General features: G+C 45.7%; 1 protein-coding gene across 3 annotated transcripts in view; it reads left to right on the top strand.

Annotated features, from left to right (window-relative positions):
• Wdfy4 (WDFY family member 4) overlaps nt 1-26,345 on the top strand; it is a 254,176-nt gene that overhangs the window by 137,952 nt on the left and 89,879 nt on the right. For all 3 annotated transcript variants that reach the window (XM_006976744.4, XM_076544367.1, XM_076544368.1), the window contains 4 exons: nt 13,014-13,091; nt 17,847-18,053; nt 19,384-19,435; nt 21,114-21,280. In XM_006976744.4, the coding sequence (XP_006976806.1) occupies nt 13,014-13,091; nt 17,847-18,053; nt 19,384-19,435; nt 21,114-21,280 (504 nt within the window). The remainder of the gene's footprint in view (nt 1-13,013; nt 13,092-17,846; nt 18,054-19,383; nt 19,436-21,113; nt 21,281-26,345) is intronic.

Genomic DNA, 26,345 nt, shown 5'->3' with positions numbered 1-26,345 from the left:
CACTGCACTGCAGGCCCTTGGTTAAGGCTGGGGGACATTAAAAAGAAAAAGCATGGTCCCTGACCGTAGAGGCCCTCCTTTTAGGTAGGAAAAATCACTGTGGCATGATAGGAGGGTTTTTTAAAAGAAAACCCAGGCTAAGCATGGTTAGGAAGAACTCAGCCTGAATCCTGAAGGAAAAAGAGGGTCTGAAGGCAGATTCATGGGAAAATAGTGGCCCTTCCAGATGCAGAGTGACAGTTAATTATGACCATCTGCCTATGGGCCAGCTGCCAGTTTGGAATGACTCAAGTAGCATATCTAGTTTTATGTATTTATTTATAATTTGACTCACTCTCCAAATGATCTATGAAACATTTAGATGAAGATGCATTCAATAAAGAAATGAGATTAGGAAACGTAATAGAAGAATTAGTTTCTGAGGAGTTGGACCATAAGTATGCAGTCTATAAAGACTTAAGTCAAGCTTCGGTTTGGGCCCAGCTTCCTGGAGACTATTGTGTGCAGGGAGGTTGGAAAGTTCCCACATTAATGTCTCATCCACTGACGATGCTTCTACCCAGATGTGGGGCCTCGGCTTGAGATTAGAGACACAGGAAGAACACAGCAGAGGGACCCTGCCTAGCAGCTGAGCCCTGCCCCAGCCTGCCTTCACTCCCCTGCTGAGACCTTTCAAAGATCATATCTAATGGTTGTCCTGTCTCTGACCAACAACCATCATCGGGTCCCATGATGTCTGGAACATTCTCAGATCCAGAACGGCTGGGTGAGAACTCCTGTGCAGCTGGCTCTTTACCACATTTCCAAGCTCATCTTCAGTCCCGCAGGTCCTTGCTCCTGCTGGACCCTCCCCTGGTTGGAATAACTCACTTGCTTCCATCTCTCCCCTGGGCATTCGAAGGTCCTACTTAGAGCCTTCCCCTTCTATTGCCAATCCTCTTTCCCATCCTCAAAGCCCACTGCCACTTCAGACAGCCCACCAAATCTTGTCTAGACTGACCATGACCCTGGGCTGCTTCATCTCAGTCTTATTTACTCTTTTCAGAAGAGTGTCAAATGCATGTTGGGAAAATACTACACCCTGCTCATCTCTAAGGCTCTGGGGACTTAGCTCTAAGTCCCTAAGCTCTAAGGCACAAGGCCCAGCTCAGGGGAGGCTCTTGCTTATACATTCTTTTCCCCACAATGGCTGCCCCTGTGAGTACCTAGACAAAGGGAGAAGGAAACTGGTTCCTGACCAGGTGACTCGGAGACCTGGTGTGGATCAACAATGGGCACCTACTAGTAAGCCCTGGTGTGGGTCCCAAGAGTGGCAGGTGAACAGTTTCGGTGAATTCCTATGGGTAGGTGTGTGTGTGTGTGTGTGTGTGTGTGTGTGTGTGTGTGTGTGTGTGTGTGTGTGTATGTGTGTGTCCGTCCGTCCATCCCTCAGAAAGCTCCACCTGGGGCCCCAGGTAGCAGTTCATGCTGTCCTGAGAATTCAGAGCCAAATTCTATTCTGAGGGTGGAAGCAACAAGCAACCTTGGCTAAGGGTCCTCAGTAAGCCTAAAGAAGGCAAGTTCTCTATGAATTTCAGCCCCCTGTTTTCTTCCTCTCTGTGAAATGTCAACAGAATCATCCAGGTGCTTCAATGTCAGGTGGTACTTGGAGTGAAAACACCTGTTACAGACTGGGTCTCCATAACTAAAGCATTCCAAGTCCCCAGTCCTAAACTTCTTGAGTACCAACATTGCTCCATAAGTGGGGGACTTCACACATGACTCCCTTTGAGGGGTTGTAGCCCAAACACAGGGTCTCTGAAAGCATAGCAACTTGTCCATGAGGCTATGGTTCACGTGAAGCATAAATCAGTTAGTGATTTATATAAATAAATTATCCACAGTATATCTCACCATGAATGTGCAAATATTCCAAAATCTGCCAACTATGAAATCTGAATCACTTCTGGTATTTGCATGAGGGATGCTCATAGCTCAGGCCATCATAACAAAGCAGAAGATTGATTTGGTTTTCTGAGGAGCTTCCTGTTCTCTCCACTTGGTGTCTATCCCTCTTATATGGTACTCTGAGGAACCAGGGATTAGGACACAGTTCAGTCCCTACCAGTGTCTTAAGCCTCAGAGCATGTCTCCTTGAGTTGCAAATTCTCAGGCAGGACTTAATATTCATCTTTTACTTGGGTACCTTCCTGTAATTCTTAAATGTCTGTCCCTTTCTGAGGAGGAGACTTGTGTGACCTCAGAGACACAGTGAGAACAGGCTGTTAGAGAAAGGCCAGTCCAGTGACATTTCCCAACGGTCTGGAGCCACACAGAGGCCCTGACACCCTGAGGAAGAAGCGAGGGTTGGCTTCCTTTAGAAACCTTGCTTCTTGCAATTTTAAAGTCTTCATTCTTTGCTGCACTAGAGTGTTGCTGTTTTTTTCCAAGTAGTCATTCTCCATGTACTCATGACGATTGAATTTAATAAAAACATCACAGTTCAAAAATAAGACAAATTAGAACCCACTGTTCATCTTAGAAATTAATATGTGAGTGAGTTTAACAAGAGATGAATTGCGCTGTGGTGAGCTGGTCCCTCTTCACCCACTCTGGGCCCCAGTTGTTTGTCATTATTGCTGGAAATATGATTATTACTCTGGTATTGCTTGACATTTATTAAGGATCCAGGGGCTGAGCCTCCACAGCAGAGAAAAGTGCAATTATCTGGGTACACGGAGAAAGAAAATCTCCTGGCCTAAGTCATCCAAACAGAAGTCCCCCCAAAGACCCTCAACTACAACTCTGGCTGACACAGAGCCCGGGCTACCCTGTCACTCAACCCCTTCACGTCTTCTTCACAGTGGCCAGCTGGGGTCTAAGGGCACACCGACAGACATGCGATTTGTTAGCATATGGGGCAAATGTTACATTTACATTTTTTCTTTCTTATTAATTGCTGCTATTATTTACCCTCATCCAGGTTTCCTCTAAGAACTCAGACTTTGAGGTAGCTATACCAGATTTTCTTGCAAGGTGTGAAATACAGGAACTGATGAGGTACAGCCATGCCCCTTATCCACAGCTCTGCTCTTTGTAGTTCCAGTTACCCATGGTCTGGAAATGTTGGGTGGAATATTCTAGAGATAAATAATTTCTAAGTTTGAAATGCCACACTGCTATATGCGGTGGTGTATATGGGATGAAGACCTTCACATCCCGTTCTGTCCTGCCCAGGGTGTAACTCACCCCTTGGTCTGCTGTCTCCCAAGCTGCACACACCTGCTTCCCAGCAGTTACTGAGCAGCCATCTTGGTTATATGATTTCCTTATTATTAAATTCGGCAATCACCTATCAGACAGACTGCCGGGGAACACAGTGCTTGTGTTCAAATAACCTTCATTTTGCTTGTGAACAGCCCCCCCCCCCCCAGCACCAACCAGTGAGGCTGATAACTCTCATTGCCAGAGAAGCAGAGAAAGTGGAAGTTGTCAACAGGACAGACAGAAATCATGTCCCGAATGCTATGAACTGTGGCCATAACACCCTTCTTTCTACCCATGAGACAGCAAGGAGAGATGGTTTGTCTGTATCCATCTGTCAAAGCCGAGAGTCTGACACTGGGACATTGCTATTGAACTCCTGCTTCACTTTGTTTCTCCATTTTACCATTAATCCAGGGTCACTGAGGAGCCACAGGGCATGTGGTTGTCATGCCTCATTGGCCTCCTCTCCTGGGTGACAGCTCTTACAAAGCCTTTGCTGTTTTTATGATTTTGATAGCTTGAGGAGTACCTGCCAGGCATTTAGTAAAGTGTCTGTAAATTTGATTTGTTTGCTGTTTTCCTTGGGTCATGGTGTTTGGGAAGGAGGAAGACAGAGGTACGGTAAGATCATGTTACAGGTGTGTGATAGTCATGTGAAGTCACCACACAGATGGCAACCTTCGTCACACTGCTGAGACTGTGTCTGCCAGCCTCCTCTCCTGCCGTTTGATTATTTCTTCCCTTGCTTGTTCCCTGGGATTCATCCCACTGAGTCCACCCCACCTTTCAAATGCAGGACAAGGGAGCCACACCTGAAGGGTGAACAAGGAAGGGTTATCTTTTCTCCTCCATCTATTTATCTATTTAATCTTTTGTTTATCTCAGTAGGGACTCATCCATATTTACTTCACAATCAGGGCTGTGATCCATTAAGTGGCATATCTTGTTTCTCAAGTTGTTCTAACATACTGCTCATGGTATTTACCTGGCTTTGCCTTCCTTTCACTGGAACCCTCTTGGTCTTTTTTCCTGCCCTCAAATATGTTTTTATTGTTATTGTTTGGTATGGGTAGAGCTTTGCTGGGCTGGTACTCAGTGTTTCCCGACTGATGAATATGGAGTCAACCACCAAGCTAAATTTCCGATACTCACAAATGTTTCGTCACAGTTGCATTCTAACCAATCCTATCATTTCCGCTGTGTCTACTACTCTGGAAAAGTCCAGTTTAGCCACAGTGACAGGCCTTCTCAGATCCAACTGGCCCAAACTAGCCAGCTCATTTCTCACTCACACTACCTGTGCATTGCAAACTGGCCAGGGATTCAGAGTGCCTTAGCCTCACTTGGTTACACTGGCCCCCAGAGCAGCCACTGTCTTGAATGTTCTAGCTCATGAGCAGGTTAAAGCAGAGCTTAAGCAGCCCAGAGTTAGCAAGAAGTCTGGCGATACCACAGAAATACAAGAGGGGAGATCTAGAACTTGTGGTCAAAGAGCACTAATTCCTGGCATATTATATTTATGTTTTCATTTTCTTTCTCACCTGGATGTAATTGTTATTGTTTTAATTATTATTGTAATTGCCTATTTTTTTTCTATCCCTGTTTTTTAAAAAAATCTCAACATGGTAGAAGCCTGGTCCCATGTCATTAAATTTTTTTTTTTTTTGACACTAAGGCTGCTGTGAACTCTTGTGTAGAGCATCCAGTTAGGAGAGGCAAAAGGAAGCTGCAGTCTGCCCTTTGCTGCGGAGACCTGTGACAGTCTTTTATGCAAACAGTCTGCTGTGGCTGCATAGTATTTTGTGATGGGGACACTGTATGCCTCTATGTGGAGATATGTAAATTGCTTCATTTTCTGCTTCTATAAATAGGTTGCCAAAAAAAAAAAAAAAGCCAACTGAGTGCTTGTGCTGATATCTGATGGTATCCTTGGGACAGATTACCAGCAATGAAAAGAGTGGTCAGGACACGAAAGGACGGCCCGGTACTCAGCTGCAGAAGCCAGGACCCATAACAGTAGCTCTGCACCAAGCTTCTAAGTAGAGTCTGAGCTTCTGCCCTCTGCTAGTGGCCTTTTTCTTTGTGAGGCCACACAACTGTGATTACAGGACTAATGACCCTTGGCACAAGCCAGAATAATGACTCTTAGCCGTGGAGAGCGCGTGCTTCCCATTTGGACAATAGTGTCACCAGCAACTGGGCAGCCCCAGGGGTCCTCCGGACAAAGTGGCATCATCAGGCTGTGGTCAGTGGCTTAAAAATGATTTCTAGGTGGGATGTAATCCATTCTCCATCTCCAGATCAGGCCTGTATCCTGGAGCCCTTGCTTTCCTAAGGAGACACTGAGAAAGCAGGGCCCTGGGTACCTGCTCTGTCCCCCTTTAAGGCTCAAGCAGCCTTTGGAGGCCCTTTGTTCTGCTTCAGGGGCTCTCAAGTTCTTTAACAGACTGGCAGTTGCTAAGCAAAGGCTATTCAGTTCAAATAAGTGACACAAAACTCTGCTGTGAATTTGTCCCTAATCAATGTGTCTCACTCACTGTTGTCCGGGCAGATGGGCCTCTGCCCTTGAATTGACCCGATTCTCTTTACTCTTGTTCCTGCATCCTGTGGATAACAACTTCCCAGGGTGCAGAAAGACTCTGAGGTCACAGGCACTTAAGGTTGGTTTAGATTGGAGAGACACGCCCAGATGGAGATGTAGATGGGGGAGATGTTTGTGGTAACAGAGTTCAGATTCATCTTACTTTCCCATTCTGCCTACCGTCTCTGATCCTCACTTTACCTCAGTGTCTGATTCAGCTAATGGGAAGAATAACAACACAGGCTTATAGGAAGCTGAATATTAGATTGCTATGCCCATGCAGGCCCTTTTATCAGCTGCAAAGTGCTACGTGCCCATCAGTTCACTGGGTATAATGTAGAGAGGTTAGTACAGCATTTGGATTCTCCATGCTCTTAGATAAATCGCTGATGTGCTCCCGGTTGGTCCCTTGCCATTTGTCATTCTGCTTAAGACTCTTGCTCAACTCTCAGGGAGAAAGCAGAGCCATCATATTTTCCTTCTGTGCACTGGAGATGGAAATGAGCAGGTGCAAACTCCCTCATTCTCCAGGTACCCCAAACATCTAATCCATGTATGCATCCATCTGCACTCCTTCCCTCTGGGTCCAAGAAGAAGGGGCTTCTCTTTGCCATCACCACATCCTGTGCCACCAGGGACCTTTCTCTCTCCTTTGCTTTTTGGCTTGTCCATTCTATGGCCATGTTCCTTTCCATCTACTAGCAGCCAGCCCTGGGTACATGTTTTGGACTGACTACAGGATCCTCTACTGATGATGCTCCTGTGTTATAGAAAGTGGTGTAACAGTTACTTGCACCTATCCTATGACCCTCCGTGCACTTCCAACCATCTTTAACTGACTAATAACACCTGTTGCATTATCTGGGCTGTGTCCATGGTTGTTACACTGCACTATTTAAGAAGTGAAGACAAGGAAAACATCCCCTATATTCGGAATGGGCAGATCATTGCAGACAGACCTGATTATACAGTGCTATATATTATAAGAATGTGGACTTAAAATTTTGTTCTTCATTTGGTTGAATCCTAGGATGCTGGAGTCTGTCTGTCTGTCTGTCTCACCTCGACTTAGAGCCTGTTGCCTTGTCCCCATCTCCATTTCCTTTGTCTTGCAGAGTCAAGCTTCTGAAATGAGTTGTTCACATTTATCATCCCTGCATTTTTCTGTTCAGCCACCATTTGAGCTACAGCCATGGAATCATTCTTCTGAAATGACTTTTGTAGCCCATTTTCTAGGGGTGGATCATGTCCCCTTCCTGGCCTTGTCTCACGGCTTGTCTTCTGTGCATTTGTTGAGCTTGAACCCTTAGTTTTAATGAAGTGTCTCCTTTTGGTTCCCTTTCAACTGTCAGAGCCTTTGGCCTGAACCTTGCTAGAGTCCTCGAGGTTTCTGGCCTTGTCCCATCAGCCACCCACTTCTGTAATTGTTCTTCTGGGGGATCTTGTATGGTGGCTTACTACACTTGCTGTTAATAACTCACAGATACATATGGACCTTGACTCATTGTCTTGTTTTCCTCTGGGAAGACCCAGCTGTCTTTTTATCATACAATCAATTGTGTTCTTTCTTTCTTGTTTTTTTAATCTCTTCTATTTTTTCTTGACTTATCAGATTGAATTCACAAGGGTAGCAAACCAGAGATGTTAAAGTTATCCTCACCCTCTCTTGCAGTCAGCAGTTCTTACCAACGTTTGTGATGGGCCTTCAACTTGTTGCTTCTGTGTCTTGTGGATGCTCCCCCCACCCCCCCACCCCCGCGGTGCCATGAGAGTAGCCTCAAGGAATTCCCTCTGTTCGGTCTTACCTTCACCAAATTCATCCTAAAATTGCTGCCCAGGTGACCACAAAAAGCATTAAATCAAAAAATGCTAAAAATGAGGGGGGAAAAACTGAATTAAACCAGATTTTTATTTAAAATCTCTCTGAAAAAAAAAAAATGAAAAGCCGGGCGGTGGTGGCGCACGCCTTTAATCCCAGCACTCGGGAGGCAGAGCCAGGCGGATCTCTGTGAGTTAGAGGCCAGCCTGGGCTACCAAGTGAGCTCCAGGGAAGGCGCAAAGCTACACAGAGAAACCCTGTCTCGAAAAACCAAAAAAAAAAAAAAAAAAAAAAAAAAAAAAAAAAAATCTCTGGCAAGATTGAGAGGAAGCAATATCCAGAGAGCCTTGTCTGGACATTGGTTCAGGTGTTTCTCTCCTCCATGTGTCTGGGACATCACCTGTGACGCCACACTGGCCAGCCTGTAAGGCTTTATCTTTCCCGGTACAAACCAGACGTGAAGTTCACCTGTACACTACAGAGCCAGTAGAAAATTAGAAGACGCTTAGTGAATGCTTGCTGTGTTTAACAATAGAGAGCAAATTAACTGAAGTGGAATGTCTGCAGGAATATAAATAGCCCTGGTTACAGCAGGGTTTTTTGTTTGTTTGTTTTGTTTTATTTTGTTTTTAAGGATAAAGGCAGCTACAGACAAATGCCAGACTTTCCCATGAGTGTTCCTTTGAATAGAGTAGCAATTTTTTTCCCCAATTGAACTTATTCACAATTCTAGTATTTTACACCCAAACATTTTCTTTGGGTGACAGTTTACAAAGTATTTCCACTCCACGGTCCCATTTCAGCTTCATAACACCTTAGCTGATAGACCAGGGAGATGCAAGTAACTGGGTTATACATGGTAGATTCAGTTTTAGAAAGACTGATTTGTTCATGTGATTGGCTGCCAAAGGCCGAGAACCAAAGTGTCTTAATTCTTTCCTGTTAATTTGTCCTGCTTTCTACCCCCACACTCACACTCTGCAACATGAGACCAGCTGTAAAGCCGTTCCTGTCTTCTTGCTGAAGTGAGTCTGCCTGGGGCCATTTGTAAGGCTCCCCCCCCCCCCGGGGGGGGGAGGCAGTCAGACAGGGTCAGACAAGGTGCCCACTCTTTTTGACAGGTGGCACAGTTGCTGTCAGAAGGCATCGGCTTTATCGCAAAGGTCCCAAGAGTGCACCCTTCCTAGTTCGTTTCCAAAGCATCATGTTTGGAAGAAGTCTGGGCTCTTGCCTTAGAAGCAGCCGCTGTCAGTCATTCACCACTTCTGCCTCTTTTATTGCTCATAAGCTTTGCCTCACTTACAAATGTGTACGAACATATAACAGAAATATTGAAGAAATTTTTGCAAACAAAGTTTAAAAAAATAAGAAAACACCCTACACTCATTACCCTAGAACAGTAACTGGATTTTAAAAATTATGTTGTTTTCATACTTTGCCAATAAACACTTTTCTATTTTATTGAAACATAATATACAGGGAAAATGTTCAAGTGATAAGTATGTAGAATAAATATTGTCACCAAGAGAACACGTGGTTGCAACCCAGATCAAAAGCACAAATTAGCAGCACTCGGGACACACTCACCCAGGACACACTCACCCAGGACACACTCACCCAGGACACACTCACCCAGAACACACTCACCCAGGACACACTCACCCAGGACACACTCACCCAGGACACACTCACCCAGAACACACTCACCCAGGACACACTCACCCAGGACACACTCATCCAGGACACACTCACCCAGAACACACTCACCCAGGACACACTCACCCAGGACACACTCACCCAGGACACACTCACCCAGGACACACTCACCCAGGACACACTCACCCAGGACACACTCACCCAGGACACACTCACCCAGGACACACTCACCCAGGACACACTCACCCAGGACACACTCACCCAGGACACACTCATTCAGGACATACTCACCCAGGACACACTCACCAAGGACACACTCACCCAGGACACACTCATCCAGGACACACCCAGGACACACTCACCCAGGACCCATTCTGGCCAGAAGCCACTCTGCCCTAAATTGTTTCTCTCCTGAGACTGAATACCATGTGCTATTTTCCCATATTTTAAATTTTATATAAATATATTTTTCTGTTTCTTTTGCTTAAATTATGTCTGTAAGCTTTAATGATGTCATTGTATGCAGCAGCAATTAATTTTCTCTGTAGTGAAGGGAATTCTCAAGACTTGGTCTCAGGAATGCTTTACTTTCTTAAAAATTATTGAAAAGTCAAATAAAAAAGCTTTGTTTATGTAGGCCATAAGTACATTGGCATTTATTATAAAGGAAACTAAAACAGAATTTAGAAACAGAACGTTTATTAATTCATTTGAAATACCACAGGAAACATACTATCTGTAAACATCAAAGGCATCTTAAGTGAATAATTATAATTTTTAAAACAAAAAGATCATGAGGAAACTCGTTATTTTATATTTTAATAAATATCTTTACTGCCTGGAGGACTTGGTGAAAGACTGGTTCCTCAAAACATGTTTCTTTCTTGAGTCTGTTCAGTGGCTTGTTATTCTTGTTGACATTCCTGAAGGAGATCCGACCTCCCACAACTGTGTAGTAGGAAACAATTTAGTAACTTTTTAGGAGAGGGAGGCAGTATTCTTTGGTAGACACCAAGACACAATAAGCAGCAATGTTTTTATTTGGGGGGTAGTGTGTTCAAGACAGGGTTTCTCATATGAACTCCCAGAGATTGAAGCACAAAGCCCAGGACCTGCTGGGTCGGTACCGGGTCCTTGGCGTATACATTACGCCTTCCAGTTTTGTGTTTTTATCTGACTCCTGGGTGCGACAATGAGTGGGCCTTTGTTTCTTGTGCCTTCTTTGGGCCTCTTTTCCTTCTGTTTGATCATTTTGTCTAATTCCAATGTGTTAGTTTTTGTTTTATCTTATTTTATTATTTCCCTTAGAAGCCTCTTTGTTTCCATATGAGAGAGAAAGGGGGTGGATCTGGATGGGAGGGGAGGTGGGGAGGAACCAGGAGTGGAGGAAGAGGAAACCATAATCAAGATGTATGAAGTGAGGAAAAAAATCAATTTTCAATAAAAGGAAAAATTTAAAAAAAGAGAAGAATGGAAGAAAGAGAGGAAGGAAGGAAGGAAGGAAGGAAGGAAGGAAGGAAGGAAGGAAGGAAGGAAGGAAGGAAGGAAGGAAGATAGGTCCAGGTTGAAACCTTGGTACAAAAAGGGATTTTTTTTTACAAGAGAATGTTTACAATGGAACACTGAGGAAAATGTTTTGTTACAATCAGAAACATAGAAAGTACACTGTTCAACAATGCTGGCTCTGGAATAAACAAAACCTCGATGTACAATGAATTGCTAAACAGTCTTATTAATAAAAACCCGGAACCAGATAGTGGGGTAAAAGCTGAGAGATCAGGGAACAGGACAAGCCACAGCCAACCTCACCTCCAACTCCTCAGCTTCCAAAGAAACCTACTTCCTGTATACCCATGCCTATATGCCTTTCTGTCCCTGCCATCTCACTTCCTCTCTCCACCCAGCTACATTACTTCCTCTTTCTGCCCAGCTCCGTCACTTCCTGACTGTTTGTACAGACCTCCAGACCTCGATGGTTAACTTGTATTGGAATTAAAGGCATGTGCCACGATGCCTGGCTCTGTTCCCAGTGTGGCCTTGAACTCACAGAGATCTGGATGGATATCTGCCTCCCAAATGCTAGGATTAAAGGCTTGTGCTGTGTTACCATTGCCTGACTTCTATGTTTACTATAGTGGCCGGCTTTTTCTTCTGACCCTCAGATAAGCTTTATTAGGGTGCACAATATATTGGGGGACACAATATATCACCACACCCAGATTTAGACTATTAAGGAAAAGTACCTCCATGATATTTGTCTGTAAGTAAATCTGTGTATTTTCTTGATTAATGATTAATATGGGAGGGCCTAGCTCACTGTGGTCAGTGTCACTTCAGGATAGGTTTTCTGGGTGCTAGAAGAAAGCAGAGTGTGGAAGCCAAGAGGAAGCCAGCCAGCAAACAGCACTCATCCACGGTCTCTGCTGGAGTCCCTGCCTCCAGCCTTGTCTTGAGTTCCTGCCCTGATTTCCCTCGGTGATGGGGTGGGACCTAAGAGTTCTAAGGTGAAATAGACCCTTTCCTCTCCAGTTTGATTTTAGTCAGGGCGTTTTGTCACAGCAATTAAAAACTCTAAGACACACAGTATAGAAAAGGCATGTTTGAGTCTTCACCCGTCTCAGGAAAGCCTGTGGCTGGTGGGAAACTGGCACATTCATGGGAACAGAGATGAGTTTCCCAGCATCCTAGTGCTTAAAGTCTCAATTTTCATCATGTTTGGCAACACATGCTGCCACTTGTTTCGTTGGAAATGGCTTGTTTGGTTGGCTCATTTTCAAGAGAATATCTGCCAAATACTCAATGTTAATAATTATGGTTTTGCCCATCAGTCATTCTTTCAAATAAAAACAACGCTATTCTGTGGCAGAAGTCACTAGGTCAGCTCACAAGCATGCTCACTGTATAACCACCTGTCCTTGAAACAGACATCGGTTGTATTTGGAAACGCTTTATGTAGACTTGCCATTTTAACACACGGACTAGTAAGCCAGTGGGTTTGAGGAAGGAAACTCAACAGAAATCCCACCTTTAAGTCTTCATCCTCCGTGTGTCTCCAAACTGAGGCTGCAGGAGCCTCTACTCAGCTTCTCCGTCTCATCCAGCTTCTCGGTTATCAGCCGCTGAAAGAGGTCATGGATGCAGAATGCTGTGTGTAATTCCCCTCACTGCCCGGTTTCCAGGACCTTCTCTGTGGTCTGAATACCTTGGTGGACTTGGAGATTAACTCTCCAGCCCACCAATTCAGCCATAAGCCCCACTGAGGTCAGCTATTTAGAGGCTACTTTCTGCTTAGTGGCCCAACCCTGTTCCGTTTAAAAACGTGCAAGTGTCTCAAAGCAAAAAGCAAAGGCATTAATATTAGGTACACCTTGGCGAGCTTTCTTTCTTTCCAGGACTGTGGATCAAGTCTTATCTCTCTTGGCTAACACTGTACTGTCTGCTGTAGAGCAGATTACTCAAAGCCAGCATTTTGGTAATTTTTCTAAAGAGGAAGGCTGAGCCTATCACAGTCAGAAAAGAAAGCGACACACATGTGTGCGTGTGAATATGTTGTGTTAGTGGATCAACGTAGGCGAAATCACTATTCACAAGATTGTGACTGGTTTTGCCAGCAGACCCTTAACCATCATTTCCTGTAGCAATTGGTCAGAGCGGAGGCATGCATCTCAGTCTCCCAAGCATCACTAAGCTGTGGCTCCCTTTCTCCTCTAGGATTTTGTGTCCTGTATAGAGAATTACAGAAGAAAAGGACAGGAGCTGTATGCGTCTCTCTACAGAGACTTTGTGCAGGTAAGAAACCAAGCATGCCTCTTCACTACGGAGTATACTTGGAGCTACCTTGAATCAAGAGAGAAAGCGAAAGAAGAGAGAATCAGAGGGCCTTTGTTTTAAGTTTTAGAGTGCAACAGCCAGCAATTGATTGCCAATGACGGGTCCAGCTTTTTTGGCTTGCACAGTGGGTCCAGCACCCACAGCTCAGCAGCAGAGGGGCTGGTACCTGTCACTGTTCACTCTTCTGCTCACTAACCATGCAGTAGGTGGACATTGAGAGCCCAGCGCACCTCAGACCCTGCTGGGAGCTGCAGGTGCTGTTATGAAACACTGAACTGGGTCTCATGTTTGGATGGCTTCACTATAAGGGGGAGATTCACATTAAATAACTTCACAACTCAGTAGCTATTTGTGACTTATAGTGGGGATTTAGCAAGGAGATAAAAGATTTTAACCAAGGAAGAAATCTAATCTGGGCTACTCGGATGCCTTATCTGAGGAACGGAGCATTTAAGCTGAGATCTGTAGAGAACGGCATGGGCCGAAATATTTTAGGAAACAGGGAGAGAATGTGTGCGAGGGTTCTGAGGGAGGAAGGAGGTGGATGCCGCTGATTTGCTGGGAAAAGTGGTTGGAAGGACCCAGGATGGGAGACACAGTGTGAAGCTGAAGCTGGGCCCAAACACAGAAGGTTCCTGTCACATTGAGGTTTTGGTTCTAAACGTAGAGAGCTGTCACCAATAAGGGAGGGCTTTGACATTTAAAGCGCCCATGCAGGTGTGATTTCTGCACAGTCAAGCAAAGCACTCTCGCTGTTTTAACCCCTTCCCTTCCATAGCTATTTTCTAACCATGAAGATGGAAGAAGCAAGTTTATGTCCTTAGTTTGTGACCGGTGAACAACAGATATTCCACGTATGACTGCATAATGGCTGAGGAGTTGGGGTTTAGTTGATATTAAAGCCAGGATCTTAAATGAGCACTCATTCTACAACACAACCCGGCACTCCGTGTCAAAACTTAGCAATCTCTCATTTACAGAGGAACATGTCTGTGCCAAAGCCTATGCCCTGTGTTGAAAGTGCAGCATCTATGATGCTGTCACTCTGCCTTGAAGGTGTTTCGAACTCAGTAGTGAGGCCACGGGTGAAGAAGAATCTCCAGGACAGGGTGACAAGGCTCAAATTGGAAGGTTCTACTGTGAGAGTACAGTGAGTGAAAGAAATCATTAGCGCACACACATGAAGGTGTTGGGGCGGAGGAGTCCCAAAGGTTGAGACGTGGTGGCCTGGTGCTGGGAGCCAGTCTATCAGCACAGCTTCCTGGGACATCAGACCCTGCAGGTGGGAGACACAAGGTTTGAAGTGGGCTCCTGGCAGCTGTCACGGGGATCAGCCAGAATGTCTGGTATGAAGCCTTGGACTAAGATTTTGTTGTGAGCACTTACCTGGCTCCAACACTGTAGACTGCATTACAAAGCTTGAGGGTGCCTTGCTGACATATTTGCGTACTGTCTGTGGCTGTGGGACAGGCCCTTGCACATCAGTTCATCCTCCGAACGGACTCACTGATTTTTGTCTGGAGTGAGCAATGCTGCTAACGCAGTCAGTTGTCACTGAAGGGGAAAATAGATGAGTTTACATTGCATTCTTTTTTAGGGAAATCCACTTTACACTTAGGCCATTTTGAGGCAGAAGATTTATATATGTTATCAGCATCTCACCAAGAGCCTTACATTTTTGTTTCGAGAACCTGGTCTACTAATTTCTGCCTAGGAGAGAGCTGACATCTGCACTTTCTAAGTTCCGGCTGACTCTGCAAAATCAAAAGTCCCTGTCAGTAGGGCCAGGCCTCAACAGAGGTTCCAGCTGAGAAAGGAGGCACCAGTCTCCTGAAATGCCAGCCTGGCTTGGTTTCATAAGTGGGACCTGACTAGGGTTCAGAAATACTTGAACAATTTGTGTGATTTACTACTGGTAGTTTTTTATTTATTTTAGAAAAATCAGCGTTTTTGAAGGTATTTTGTGTTTCCAAGTCTTTAAATATTTAAAATGTTTCAGAGGAATGCAGATGTAATCACTGTCTGGTGGAGATAATGGGGTCTGGAGCACTCACCCCACTTTTCTGAGGGCCAGCATACTTTCTAACACACATCACGTCCACAAAAGTCAAGCTCAAAGTTTAGTCTGTTTGTTTTGAGACAGAGTCTTGCTTGCTATGGAGCCCTGCCTGGCCTGGAACTCCCTATGTAGACCACAGTAGACCACGTTAATCTCAGAGAGATCCGCCTACCTGTACTTCCCAAGTGTTGGGATTAAAAGCACATGCCATCACTCCTGGGACAAGCTCAAACACTGACAGAAGTTAGCATTTTAAAATCTGATGGCTACTCAAGGTCGGCTTCCGCTAACTCCATGGTTCTCAACCTATAGGTCTCGGCCTCCTTGGGATAACATATCAGGTATCCTGTATATCAGATATTTACATTACAATTCATAACAGCAGCAAAATTACAGTTATGAGGTAGCAACTAAAATAATTTTATGGTTGGGGTCACCACAACATGAGGAACTGTATTAAAGGATTGCAACATTAGGAAGGTTGAGAACCACTGTGCTAAGTGAACCCAAGGAGACCCTTTCCCAAGGAGGTGACAGGGAAGTCAGGGGCCCCACTGCAGAGCTGCCAATAACAAGCTGCCATAACTGAAGATGTCTCCAGCATTCACTTTACCTGCCACTTAGAGGTCCCCAGAGATGGAGGGAGCCCAGGGTGTTCCTGATCATTCCACCCGGTGCCCTGGAGGTCCTCCCGGCACTGTCATATCCGACAGATACTGCCCTGCCACATCTCTGCCGCTGCAGAAGTTCTGCCAGCATCCCTCCGTCCCCTCTGACTTGTTCACTCGTTCCTCTGCTTTGTCCAAGCTCTGTCCGTTGTCTTCTCTGCAGATGTTGCTCTTGTTCTTTCTGTTCTGTGCCTAGACACTGCTGTTCCCATGCCAGGGCCTTGCCATGATGGACAGACATGCCTCAGCCTGCCTTGCTGCCAAAAACTCTTTGCAAGATGCCAGTCACCCCAAATGCTCTTTCTTGCCTTTCCTATGTGAGAGATGTGCTCTCCTTTGGGCCCCTTAGGGACCCATGGGCTGTTTCACTTCTCCTCAGTCTCTAAGTCTCTGCACAGCTTTTTCAGGAGCAGGGGGCAGAGCATCAGGCTAATGCAACTGATAAAATGATGAAAAACTCAGGAGAAAGGCAGGCTTCAAGGAGAGCCAAATCCACATGGTCAGCATCTCCCTCCCTCCCTTCTCCCCTTCCACCATCCCTCTTTCCTTCTCTCCTGCCTCTCTTGAACCTCTCACTCTTTACCATCTCTTTCTTTCTTTCTTTCTTTCTTTCTTTCTTTCTTTCTTTCTTTCTTTCTTTCTTTCTTTCTTTCTTTCTTTCTTCCTTCCTTCCTTCCTTCCTCCCTCCCTCCCTCCCTCCCTCCCTCCCTCCCTCCCTCTCTCTCTCTCTCTCTCTCTCTCTCCCTCTTCCTTCCCTCCCCTCCCCTCCCTCTCTCTCCCTCTTCCTCTCCATCTCTTTCTCTCTCCCTCCCCCTCTCTCTTTCTTTCTGTTTCTGCTTTTCTTTCTTTCATTCATTATTTCTCTTTCACACATTCATAAGAGCACACATGTGTGAAATGGCTGGTGAGTTTGAAGCCCAAGGGCACATGGATGAAAGGGTGAGTCTAGGGTGAGCTCCCTCTGCTCACTGAGCCTCATCCTGGAACAAGGTCACTCTGTAGTTTGATCAGTGTCAAGCCACATGTCTGCAGGGCTGTCCCTGCCCAGGGACAGAATGCCCTGTGGAGGTGGAAGGGCCAAAGCTGCTTCCTCTGCCTGGGCTTCAGAGAGCACCATGCCAAGAACTTGGCCTAACACATGTGCACATTTCCTTCTATTTATGTTGTTTTTGAAACATCTGTTGCTTCCATTACTGTATTTACCAGTCCATTTTGTGAAAAATTAAAATTTAGGACAAATGCCACCAAATATTTGAATAACTACAAAAGTTCATATGGAGTTAACCCTGCTGTTCAAATTAGACTAAAATGTGTCTTTGGTAGGGGTGGTATGAAACCCGAATATGGCCTACAAAAACAGTGTGGGCGACAATGTGCTTTTAAAAAGGCCTAAAGTGGGGAAGTGAAAACCTCGCACACAAGCTGAAGATTTCACGAATGTCATGTTATTTGCATGTACACCCGAGTTTTCATTTCTTGGACTGTTCTAGTACCCTTCCATATTCAAGCGTGGGATGGCCTTAGGATGGAAGGTCCTCCCACACCCAGCCTTTCATTTCATCACCGTGGATTCTGAAGTCCAGAGACGAGAATGACTTTCTCAAATCATCAGTCATCACAGGAGTGTCAGCCTCCACTCTGCTGCACCAGTCTGGGTCTCCCAGAGGAGCAAGCGTTATTTCAGAAGTCAGGGGCCATGGAAAAATCCATGTCCTCAGGACTGGCTGCTACCTGCACAATCCCAGCAACAGACTAGAGTAGTGGCTCGGAAGGCCGAAGGCCGCCTAGGTTTCTTCCCTCCTGATGCTGAAGGATCTCCAAGCCGACAAAGAATTTCCTCCTCCTGGGCCTGGCTCCAGAGAGGATGCTATATAACCCTGAGGGCTACCTAGACGGCCATCTCTGTCCCATAACCAACACAGGAGCTTTGGGGCGGGACTGCAAGGGGCATGTATCTAAGTGTGGTGTTGTTTCTCTGCTTCCCAGAGGCGGAAAAGTAGCAGCATCAAGGCAGCCGTGGCCTGGGCCAGGATTCGGGAACAGCTCTTTGGGGAGCTGGGATTGTGGGGCCCAGTGACAAAGTCCACACCCTGCTCCCAGTGGGAACTGGACAGGAGGGAAGGACCAGCTCGAATGAGGAAACGCATCAGAAGCTTGTTTTCATGGGAGGCCCTGAACCAAGGAGGGTGTAAGGTAGGCATTGGGTGCGGTGGGAAGTGTACAGGGAAGTGGCCATGTGGCCTTCCTGTCTTTTTGTTTGTTTTGGTTTTGTTATTTTTTTTTTTTTTAAACCAAGACAGAGTATAACTAGATAAGTTCAACAGAGTCCTCAAGCTTAAACTTAAAGTCATTTAGAAGGGGAAAAGGAGGTACTATCCTTCCCCAGAACCTGAATGAATGGGTAGAATGAGTGGGTGGTGAATGTGTGAATTGGTCATTCTTATTAAACCCTAATCCATTAACACAATGCAACCCACAGAAATCCAGGGGAATGCCCCCCTGGCGATGGCCACTGTGTGCTCACACGAGTCTTTTGTCATTGAACACTTTGTATCTGCACTTCTGGGGACTAGTTATTGCTCAAACAAATCCTGTAATAAGTTTTACAGTGAAAAATCTCCCAAACTCAGCAGTTCTGCAAGCTCAAATCGTGACCCATTTAGACCCAGTAGACCCAGGCTGTATTGGCTTCCAAACGGAGGAATCTGGCAGCCTCTGGGAGTTGGCTCTCCTGAAGCTCATGTAGCTAGGTCATCAGATACGCATTTTTGTGTTTTAAGGAAGAGAAGTCATTGGCTTTATTTTAGAATGGATAAAGAAAGAAAAGAAAAAAAAACAACTGGCAACAGTTTTTCATATCCTCATCAAGCATCCCTAATTTAAAATAGTTTGAAAGGCAGCCCCTGAAACACTGGGGTGCTGAGTATTTCCCCCTTCATCTGTCCCAGGATATGGCATTAGTTTTGTTCTCCAGTCTGTTACCCTAGCATCTCTACCCATGCTAAGCCCCCCTCCAGAACACTTATGAGAAAATTATATTTAATTTATTCAGTAGATGTTTGTACTTTTAGCTGTCATCAATGACTGGTGGCATGCTGCATTTTTTTTTCCTCAAAATGTTTTTATTTAGGATTTGGAGGCAGGGGAAAAGGTTTCTTGTTGACTGTGTGGGTGACAATGCCAGAACTTGGCTCTGTAACCTGGTCATTGGTCCCTGTGGCTGTCCAGCCCAACTCCCTTCAGGGTGACCCACATGCAGACATCCAGCATGCTGTCTAGTCCTGGTAACCACTGTATAAATCCTACTTAACGGAAGACACAGTCCCTGCTCTCACTCAGAAACAGCAAACACTTGCATTTTACATGATCCTTTAGGATTTAGCATATTCTCCCTTTTGTACCTGAGTGTAAAGTAACTTGGGGGAATTGCACATGCTCATGTCTATCTGTAAATTTGTGGAAAGGGAGAGGGGTACAAACAATGTCTGGAGTTTATTTTCTCTTCTCTCTGGTCTTATTTCAGGAGAACCAAGACAGAAAGGGTGCTGTTTCTCAGATAAATGCTGAAAACCAAGGTATTGAGTTTATAAATTTATCTCTTTCTCTTCAATAATTAAATAATAAATAATATTTTTTTCTTTTCAATAATCAAAAACATATTGCTGATTTCATTTAATATCTCACTAAAGATATTACTATATGTGTGGGTCTGTGGGGAGAGAAACTGCTGAGGAACCAGAGCAGTCTGCACACAAGCTCTCCAGTGCTGTGTTTCTGAATGAAGGGGATTTATTCCAGACCCAGACCTCTGTGAGTGGCAGAATTTTTAGTAAGCTTAGAATAGTAACTATGAGTGTCTCATTAGTTTGCTATATTGAGTAGACTTTAAAAGTGCCCTAGAGCAATTCAAATACATGTTTAGTATGTGGTCAAAACATGTAGAAGGATAATAAGGTGTCTTAGAATAAGACAAAAAACATAGTAAGGACCTTCTTGGTCACCAGTCCCTACAAGGATATGCTCTGTGCAGGGGACAAAGGACTGGCTCTGGGAACAGCGGGCATTTTTCTTTTTCCACCCGTGAGATTCCCAAGTGGGGAGGTGGTCAAAGAGCTGAGCTTTGGCACAAAGTAAATGGCTCATAGCTTTGCAGTCGTGAGCAATATGCCTGCTCTAGGCAGGAACACATTTGGGGCAAGTGAGCAGAGAAGGAGTAAGATGAGGACATCCATGCTGTTACCTGCTTAGCTTAGATCCAGATGTCCTGGCTCTTGGCAGACAAATCTAGACATGAACAGGAATGACTACAAAACAACATTTTCCTGGTGGTACAGATATAGAAGCCATCATGTCTCTAGAGCAGCAGGAAAGATATTTGTTGATTATGAAATAGCCACACAATGTAATACTTCAATACCATTTACATTATTGAAAAAAACTTTAAAATCGATTGGAAAAGTACTTATGACATAATCTTAAATGAACTTTTTAAGTGCAACAACATTATTTTGTTAAAAATCATATATACACATATATACAGAAAAGATACCAAAAGCAATTTGGTCCCTTTGTGAACACTGATGCTAACCATACCGGTGCAGAAGAGACCCGCTTCACATCCCCTCTAATTCAGTAGCCATATGATCTTGGGCAAAGTCCTGAGCCTTATTCAGATTTTTCATTTGCAAACTGAGGGGGGGGGATATTGTAGCTGAGATAGGACTAGATAGACAAATGCCACCACAGTGTCTAGCCCAGAGCACTTACTGGATGGAGACTGACACTTTTCATACTCCAGGCCACACAATATTATTCATTTATCAGTGCACCGTGGCTTTCCCAACTCCTTTAAAGAAGCAGCTAGGGCTTCCGTAGTTTGGAAATATTAGTGGCATGCTCGTAGAAGAAAGAACGATTTGAGGTTCAGAAGGAACAAATCCTAGACAGACCTAAAGAAAGATGCTTTATTGATCAGTAAGGGTGAATTTCAAAATGTTGCCTTACATCATTTGAAAGCTGTGGAGTGGCTAGGACTGGGCATACCCACACTGGGCACCGCTTGCAGGTGTGCGGACTATAACACAGGGTCAGGCGGTTGTATCCCTTCTCAGAAACAGTGGAAGGGCACGTGGACCACTTCTACTTTAGAGCCTCACAGTTCCTCTCAGTGACAAAGGCATGTGCTACATGTTCCCCATTGCAACATCATGTAGCTCACACCATGACAATGTGTCTGTTTTTACGATACCGCAGTTGAGCTGACATCCGAGGAAGCTGAGATCAGGCCGGACGAGGTGGGGGTGGATTGTACACAACTGACCTTCTTTCCTGCTTTGCATGAAAGTCTGCACTCAGAAGATTTCTTGGAATTATGCCGGGAAAGACAAGTCATTTTGCAAGAGCTTCTTGATGGAGAAAAGGTAATACATGGGCAGAGCAAAGGTAAATCCATTAAGACTGTCTGACAGGACAGACTGGGATGTTATCGCTGGTGTAGGGAAGCTCCAATAACTTTCACACCTGCCAACTACATAAACAATGAGCAGAGGGAGCAGGCTTCTAATTTCCCAGGCATCCAATATGCCCTGTGTCAAAACATCTACAATATGAGACTCAAGCTAACTATTGTATGAAATGTTTCCTAAATGTTTCCCTGGATCTTGTAGCAGTTCCTGAGCCTCCCATTAAAATCTGGCTTCCCTGAAAGGTCTACCCACACCTGGAGGGACACTATATTTTGGCTTGCCTATTAGTATGTCCAAGTTGTTTCTATACCATGGCATCTCTGGGACATCACTCAGGCCTAGGGGTGAGTGAGTTAAGAGTTGTATGTGGTTCTATGCACATTCCTTTGGATTTTATGGAGAGGAAGTATGCACAAGTCTTGGAGACAGGCCAGAGCTGGGTAGCAAAAAATTTTGGGTCTGGTGGGTAGTGTTTGGGGAGCCCAAGCTATTGTCCCTGGCATGGCCACAGGAATATGTATTAGCTTCAGATTGCTACAAAGAAATAATTATGAAAGGTTACTTATGAAAATAAAAAGTTTTATAGACCTAGAGTTCTAGAGTTTAGGTCCCTATTGGTTTGGAACTCTGTTGAGGTCTGTAGCATGGTGGAAGGATGGGCTGACATCTGGAGCCAGGAAGAGAAGGAAAGGAGAAAGAGAGAGGGGAAGAGAGGGAGAGGGGAAGGAAGGGAGAGACACACAGGCTGCCATCCCATAAAGCTCTTTATGAGCACAACCCCAGTAACATATGTACCTCTCACTGGGCCTTACCTCTTAGAGATATATAGCACCTCCTAATATTGTCACCCTAGGGAACAAACCTTGACGTGTGAACCTTTGGTGGACACTTGTCCAAATCATACCAGAGAGCCATGGGGGGCACAATAGCGTTAGGGTCTAAAGACAGAACGGAAGATGAAGCACGTGTCTTAGAATAAATCAGACCCAAGTTCAAATCTCCACTGGCCACCTTTGTGGACCTGCTTTCTCATCTTTCCTGTAGCGCTCTTAGCATCCTCTTCATGCAGCTCTGGCAGGCTTAGACAGGATAGCAGAAGAGACTAATTGAGAATGGGGCACATGGGAAGTGCCCAATAAAGACTATTCTCTTCCCTTTGCAAAAAACTTGTGGGCATCAGGTCTTGAGCAGAAACCAGGTTCTTCCCTGGGGATGTAGGCCAAGGAGATGCTCTAGCCAAACATGAGGGGACAAGGTGGACCCAGCAAACTGTGTAAGTATTGCAAGCAGATGCATGCCTGAGATTCAGGTCCAGGCTGCCCCTGAGTTGGTGAGGGGGCATCTAATTGGGGCCTGCGGAGTGAGTGGGCTGAGTTTCTGGGAACAGATGACAATCCAGACGTCCAGGGATGGGCATGTGCAGGTCTCAGGGACTGTAGCACATTTCTTAGTCTCCTTGAAGGAGTTGTAAAGCTGGATTGATCTTTCCCAGGGTTGGATAAGAGGACTGGCTTGAAATGCTGGCCACACTGGCTGCTGCCAACCTTTCCGCAGGCATTTCACCTGCACAGCCACCAGTCCCAGCATGTTTATGGGCTTCCATGGTACCAAGCTACTGGTTTGGGTCACCATACAGGCTATCGACCTGGAGCGCTCCGCTTATGTGAACCTTGCTATGGACTCTGCAGCTAATCTTATCTGCTCCCTGCTCTGGAACCTGAGAGTCGATGTGTCCCTTTTTGCTTCTTCTGCTGCCTCCTGCATTATCTCCCACTGTTGCTCCTGAGCCCAAAACTACCTTTACTTGCCCGCCTCTGTCATTACTGATTCTCCTGACCCTAGGGACCCGACATATACACATACGTATATGTGTATATATATTCGTCATGACCCATAGCTGAGGACTAATTGCTAACAGTTGGCATCGATCCATATATTAACAAGCTCACAAAGGCAGGTGAATATTGGGTAAATACCTAGTCAATTGATGAGAGCTAAGAGACCCAGGTTTTCTGTAGAAACATCTTTTGCCTTACATCCTTAATGGATTGATTATATAAAAGCAGCAATTTTGGGGGAGGGATAAATTTCCTCCCCACAAGATATTTTCCAATGCCTGGGGATATTTTGTCATGACTGGGGCCAGGGGATTTGCTATCAACCCTTGGAGGTCAGAGGCCAGTAATGCTGCTACACACGCCACAGTGTATACGGTGGTAAAGAGAGCATATGGAGCATAAACCAAGTGCCAGCTTCTCCCTGCTTTCCCCATGGGAAAGGGAAGCTGGCTTCATGCTGCCTGCATAGAGATTCTTCTCAATGTTTTGGTAAGAGGAGAACCAGAGCCATGCAGCTGGGTGTGGCAACACAGACTCCTAACACTAGCACCTGAGAAATTAAAAATATAATATAAAGTAAAAGAGGCCAACCTGTTCTACAGAACGAGTTCCAGGCCAGCCAGGCTACAGAGAAACGCTATCTCAGAAATAAAAAAAGTAAAACAAAATGAAAATAAATAAATAAAAATAAAACTAAACAAATAAAAATAAATACATAAAAAAATAAAACAACAAATAATAAATATGAAAGATGCTCAGCCCTGCAATGCTTTGTATTAGCTTTCCATTGCTAATGAATAGCCATGAACTTAGTGACTTGAGACAGTGCACGTTTACTACCTCAGGAATCCGGCCCTGTAGGACTCTCTGGTTCTGGCAGAGCACCACAGTATAGGGATGCTGACAAGGGCTGCAGAGCCTTCTGGGGGCTCTGGGATGCATTCCTTTCCAGGACCATTCAGATGCTGGCAGACTTTGGCCCATGTCTCTGTATGTCTGAGGTTTGATGGCTGTCAGCTGAGACATCCTCAGCTTCCTGGGAAAGGCCTGCATCCCTTGGCCCGTGGTCCCCTATCTCCATCTTCCCAGCCAGGCAGCAGTGTGTGTGAAACCTTTCTTACTGGTGAATCTCTCTGCTTCTGCCTTATCCAGCTTCTGTCTTCTCTTCTGTTGCTACTTTCTACTGGACTCTTTGGCTGCTGCAATCAGGGATCACCTTGGCCTCACCAGATGATCCAGAAAGATCTCCAGAAGCCAGGCCCCCTCAGAGTGGCTGTCTAGCCTAGTGTGTGTGGGAAAGGCAAGCTGGGATCCCAGGAGATGTTTGGGGTTACAACCTGCTGTGTTGGGTATTCCCTGTGCACAATACTCATTTAATGTCCATTCTCAACATCTGGGGAAACCTCTCTAGATACCCAGGTGTCCTTATTCGTCCAAGACCAGCAGGGTGGTGGTGGAGGTCAACTCTTCCTGGGCAGGACAGTGGGCAAACTCTGAAGTTTATAGGCCTGACCCAAAAGAGTCCCAGTTCCAACCTCTTGCAGCCAACAGAAGTCCTTGACACATTCCCCGTGTCTGAGAATCTTGTTTTTGCAGATTGTATGGCTTCCTCAGGCACATCCACCGTCCAGTGGCAGCTTTCTTGCGGTCTCATTTGAGTAGATCAGAATCTGGAGCACAGAGGGAACTGTCTTTCCCACACAGAGCGGGGCAGGCAGCAGGGACTTCACCCTTCCTGGGTTTTACTTAAGCTTCAGTCTTCCTTAACTTCCCTGTTACACCGCAGGAAGCTGTCACAGTGTGTGGGCTGCAGCAGCAGGGGTCCCCAGGATGTGCAAACAGAAGTGTTTGAATCCCAGCAAGGAGTAGGGGCGGGCACTGAAACTGCCAGCTCCTACTTAGTGTCTCTGTACCTGCAGGGAGAGGTGGGGGTGTGGGCGGGTGGGGGTGGCGGGGGTGGGGTAGGGGGTGGTGGTGGAGGGTGGTGAGGGTGGGGTGGGGTGGCGTGGGGAAAGAATCCTGTATCAGCAACCTGGAACAGAGCAGACATGGGTACCAGAGGATTCTCATCCTGGCTGAGCAGTCGTGCTTTGCAAGTGTCGCTTGAATTGGTTGTGTTGGTTGTTGCGTTGAATTGGCTGTGCTTGATGCTTGTAGTCTCGGGTAAGCAGTAGGAGCTGGGAGGGGCTTAGTGCCCCCCTTGGTACTGGAGAAGCAGGTCAGTGTGGGGGCCATGGGTGGAGAATACACTCAAGGCTGTGTATAGAGCCCTCTGGAGTCCCCGCCTCACCTCTCCACTTTCACCACCAGCAAGCTCAGCCACTTTGATCCTTAATGGAACTTTCCAGAGCTTCACTTTCTTTATCTTCAAAATGGAGTTCTCTACTCCTCGTCTGTCCATTTGTGGCAAAGCGGCAGGAGGTGCTGCATGCCTCAGCCCGAGACTCCCTGTGCTGAGCTCCCTGCATCCAGACCTGAGGAGGGAGCTCTCAGCCATAGTGCTGTGGTTGCTGCTGCCCTTGCAGACCTATCTGCTTGTTCTCTACTCCTAAAAACCCCAGGACCTGGGTCATGGCCCCAAGGATAGGGAAAAAAAGAACTGTCAAGAGATCTGTGAAGCAGGAATGCCTGTTTACATGGATGATCTCTCGAGGCAAGGAGTGTCAGGGACTTGCTGTGGAGAACATGCCCAGTGGGCGTCCAGAAGAGTCCCAATGGATCTTTTTGTCTTGCGAAGATGGTGGAGGATGCATTAAAGGTCAGAGTGAGGCCCAAGAAAGCTTTGACCTGCTGGAATGGGGCCTCTCAAAGTTTGAAGGCATTTCATGAGATGTAGCCTTTTCTGAGGAGGAAGAAACTTACTGCGCTTGGAGTCTGGACTGATAGGTGGCCTCAGGATTTAGAGACTAAGGCAGGGAGAAATGTGAGGAAACAGGCCCCAGGAACTCATGTGGGGGCTGAAAACCTATGGTTCAGAGGAAGGAGTCTGCTCTAAACCAGAGACAACTAGATAGAGCTGAGCAGGGGGTGCAGCTTCTGGGCCTGCTCCACTCCCCACACGTCCACCATCCAGATGCATACAGTCTGACGTCTACATATTGGTCACCACACCTGCTGCTCTTCATGTGATTTTTCCCCTCTCTCTAATGTCTTCTGAATCTCTGTATTGGGCAAGTGACATA

The sequence above is a fragment of the Peromyscus maniculatus genome, chromosome 9, assembly GCF_049852395.1.
Source record: "Peromyscus maniculatus bairdii isolate BWxNUB_F1_BW_parent chromosome 9, HU_Pman_BW_mat_3.1, whole genome shotgun sequence".
In the NCBI taxonomy this organism is placed as follows: Eukaryota; Metazoa; Chordata; class Mammalia; order Rodentia; family Cricetidae; genus Peromyscus; species Peromyscus maniculatus.
Note: the sequence above shows the minus strand (reverse complement) of the source record. Positions and strands in the feature narration are given on the sequence as shown.